At 31.4% G+C, this 3574-nt stretch overlaps 1 protein-coding gene across 1 annotated transcript; it reads right to left on the reverse strand.

The window, feature by feature from the left end:
* Positions 1 to 747: 747 nt before the first annotated feature.
* Positions 748 to 2156, reverse strand: LOC125832455 (uncharacterized). Its single transcript, XM_049511607.1, has 4 exons — positions 1926 to 2156; positions 1125 to 1205; positions 970 to 1041; positions 748 to 882 (listed from the first exon to the last, which is right to left on the reverse strand). Exons 1-4 carry the CDS (start codon positions 2154 to 2156, stop codon positions 748 to 750), a joined length of 519 nt encoding a protein of 172 aa, XP_049367564.1.
* Positions 2157 to 3574: the final 1418 nt, after the last annotated feature.

The following is a 3574-nucleotide window of genomic DNA, read 5'->3' on the forward strand; positions in this document are numbered from 1 at the left end:
TTGAAATGATTTACGGTAAAAAAGAAAGAGTTGCTTAAGTGGATAACACCTTGCACACCAATCCTGGTGACTCGAACCAACAACGTTAGGATTGGAACGAGAGACATTAGCCATGTAAGCAACTCTTTCTTGTGTTCCATTCCATTTTAATTATTGTTTTAGCTCATAAAATTTGTTCCAAAATAATTGTCATTTTAGAAATTCAAAATTAGAGTTGACAATTATTTTCAACTATACCCTTAGCATTAAAAAAAGTAGGCAAAATATTTGACAAAAATATCTATCTACCAAGCATAACCTAACGAAATCAACATTATATTTTTTGATTACTTAATAAGCATAAAAAAAGTTATACACTGTATTTATTATTTTCTTAACAAGCATAAAAAAGCTAAAGCGACGACTAAAATAGAACGGGGAAGTGTAATAGACTTCAATAATGAAGGCAGGCTTTCCTCATTTGACAGAAAGAATGAATCACAAATAGTTCAGACTTGCTAAAAAGAGCAAGACATGTCATTCAATTACCTTCAAGATCCACTTTCAGCTTTACCAACAAGAGTCCATACTACTAGTTGCTAAGAAAACATCAGATACTGCCTGAGAAAACTAACAAGAGTTAAAGACCCAACCCAAGGGTTGTTAATTTCAACATACATGTACATTAACACCACCAAATAAATGGATGGCCACCAAAAACATTCAGTACCATAGAGGAAGAACACGCGTTCTATGAATATAATCTTCTCATTCGAGATGGTTCAGATTCAACGAAGGACCATCTGGAGCAGTTCCTTTAGACAAGTTCATCTCTGCATCAGTTACTCTCATTGTATTAGAGAAGGCCACCACATTCTTCATATTTCCTATTATATACTCGTACTGGAAAAATAAGATTATTATTATTAGTCTTCGTATCTTGCAAAATACTGAAACAAGGCTTAACAAATCATGTAGAGTAGCGCTTACTGCATCAACTTGTCCACTCCTGTAGCTCAAATCAATGGCTTGTTTATGGTTTAGCTCCGTCAAATCCTCAACCTAGAGGTGACAGTAAATTGTCCGAATCAGTGCTCACTAAAGCAGCTTACAGCTCAACAAATGGACTAATGAAGAAGCAATACCTTTTTTTGCGAGTCAAAATACAGAGTTTTGTAGCTGGTATCTGTCTGTGGAACTTTACTTGCAAAGGGCCTTTTGCCTCTCTGTTCAGAATTCAAATAGAAGATTTCAGACACATAAGAGTAAAGCAAGTGATTAAAAAAGAGACACATTATGCTAGAGAAACAAAGAAAAATACAACACACTGTATTGTATATTGATAAACAAGTAAAAATAATATTTGAGTCGAGTTGGATATTGTCCTAAGAAATTATTACAATAATGTGAAATATCTCCCCAAAACTAAACAAACTCTCTACAAGGTATAAAGATTTCAGCGTAGTCTAATAGATAATCTAAAAATCCAAAAACTTTAGATTTAGGTTAGAGTTTCGGGTTGGCCAAAATTATGCCCACTCCTAATTAGTAACGAGATAAGTTATTGAGAGTGAAATAATAGTATCGAGGTTAGTTATCTCAATAATAAAACAATGAAAATGACAAAAATACCTCTGCGGTCTCTCAAATCCTTTTTCTACTTAATAAGATGTGCGGCATTTTTTTTAACACCTCCATGAAATTTGATTTCCAAAGGACTGAGCAAGTTTTGGGGTTTTTGGACTTCTGATCACAAAACTTCATTTTTTCTTCATATATAAAATGTATGTCGAAACACAACTTTAAAATTTCTATCGTCAAACAAAAGCAGGAGGGAGAAAGTAGTACTTAAAGAAGCAAAAATAGTGAAGTGTATGCAGGTAAAACAAAGCATAAAAAATCAAACAAGAGGAAAATAAGGGGGAAAAAAGAATACTATACAGAACCTTATTATCGGCTGCTTCCTTGCAGGCTTTGATCTTCTTCGTCATTGTTGGCTCATCAGCAATTTTTGGAACTAATGTTGTCTTCCTTGTAATTACTTCCGATCCAGTAACTTTAGAGTTCTTCTTATTTATTGCTTCGATGGCGACTATTGGATTCATCACATTTTTTGCTTTGGCTATCCGCTTGCTCGTGCGGATCGGGTCAATCGAAGCTTTTGGGTTTCTCCTCATTTCTGATCTCAAACTAAAGTAAAAATCACAGTAGAAAGCTTTGATTTCTTCTTTCTCCTCTGTAACAGTAATACTTTTCTCTCTTTTTCCCTTGTTAGAGAGGACAAAAATTGAAAGCAGTGAGCGTTTTACGAGACTGATAAAGCTGTTATGAAACTGGCCTTAATTCGTGCAGAGCAGGGGTTTAATCTCTGTCGTTCAATTCGATTCCTGACTGCAACGTGTAAGGTGGAGATTTCTTTGGGTTTGCTTGTTTCATCGCGTAATTGGAATCGTCTTATTTGGCGCCAAGGCGAATGACTTTTCCTTTCTTAACATTTTTCTTATTATTTTTTTTTTATTTTGCTCTTTGAATTTTAAAAAATACATTTTATATTATAAATTAGATTGAATTGAACTTTTCAAGTTTGATTTTGATTAGTTTGTTTATATAATTCATATTTTAATAATTTGTTTCTTAGAAGTTAGAACTTTGTGGAGTATTGAGGCCACACTGTTATAGTCCATGTCGTATAATTTCATGTTGGAATGTTATATAAGGTTGTTGATTACTAATCTGGACCTTTGAAAATTGAAGTTATTATTATTGTATAGGTATAAGGTAAGTATGATTGAATATAAGGTATATAATTTTGAATTTTTGAATAGTTAAAAATTTGTGATACTAAACTTTACATTCAATTTAAAATTTATAATCTTCTTTTAAAAAAAATGAAATATAACTCATAATTCAAAAATTTAATGTTAACGAGACCAGCTTCTTTGAGGGAAGACAAAATTGAATCTATATTGTGAAAGATTCAATTGATTATCCCTAAAATTGCACTATACAATTAGAGTGAAACCATTTTAAATAATAAATATATAAATTATTAAATATCCTTGATGTAGTTGTGTATTTAATTTCACTCACCACGCAAGTCTTGTTTGATTAATTTGTTTGTTATTCTAACATTTGGTAATTGTTTAATCTCGTGATTAACTATCCCAATATTGTTATTCTTAAGAATCGGATGTTTGAGTTTTATGTATATATATGATTCAAGTAGTAAAAACATTTTCTTCTGAATAATTTTTTTAAATGATTATGATGTTCAAATCAACTTGTATGTATTTTGATTAATTTTTTATCAAATATCTACGGTCAATCTCATCTTTTATACTACCAAAATTATATATATGATCACCTATATTATTTTTGTACTATATATAGTAACAAATTTTACCAAGTGGTAGTACTATATGAGTCAAATTAAGAACGTGCTCGTACTGATACTGGGACTGTTGAAGGACACCATCCAATGACTATACTCTCTGCTTCCTCATTTATTATTTTTTTAGTTACTTATTTGTATTAAAGTTCGATTAAATTTATATTTGTACCAAAGTTTCACGTCAGGCTAAAACAATTTCTAACA

Source organism: Solanum verrucosum, unplaced genomic scaffold, assembly GCF_900185275.1.
Source record: "Solanum verrucosum unplaced genomic scaffold, falcon-dt-bn FXZP01000009.1, whole genome shotgun sequence".
Classification (NCBI taxonomy): Eukaryota; Viridiplantae; Streptophyta; class Magnoliopsida; order Solanales; family Solanaceae; genus Solanum; species Solanum verrucosum.

Excerpts from the sequence above, each read along its gene's own strand:
- LOC125832455 (XM_049511607.1), bottom strand. The coding sequence starts at position 2,156 with ATGAGGAGAAACCCAAAAGCTTCGATTGACCCGATCCGCACGAGCAAG. Across the intron at positions 1,206-1,925 it reads AGGAAGCAGCCGATAATAAG|AGAGGCAAAAGGCCCTTTGC; the intron begins GTTCTGTATAGT and ends AATTCTGAACAG. Across the intron at positions 1,042-1,124 it reads ATTTTGACTCGCAAAAAAAG|GTTGAGGATTTGACGGAGCT; the intron begins GTATTGCTTCTT and ends TGTCACCTCTAG.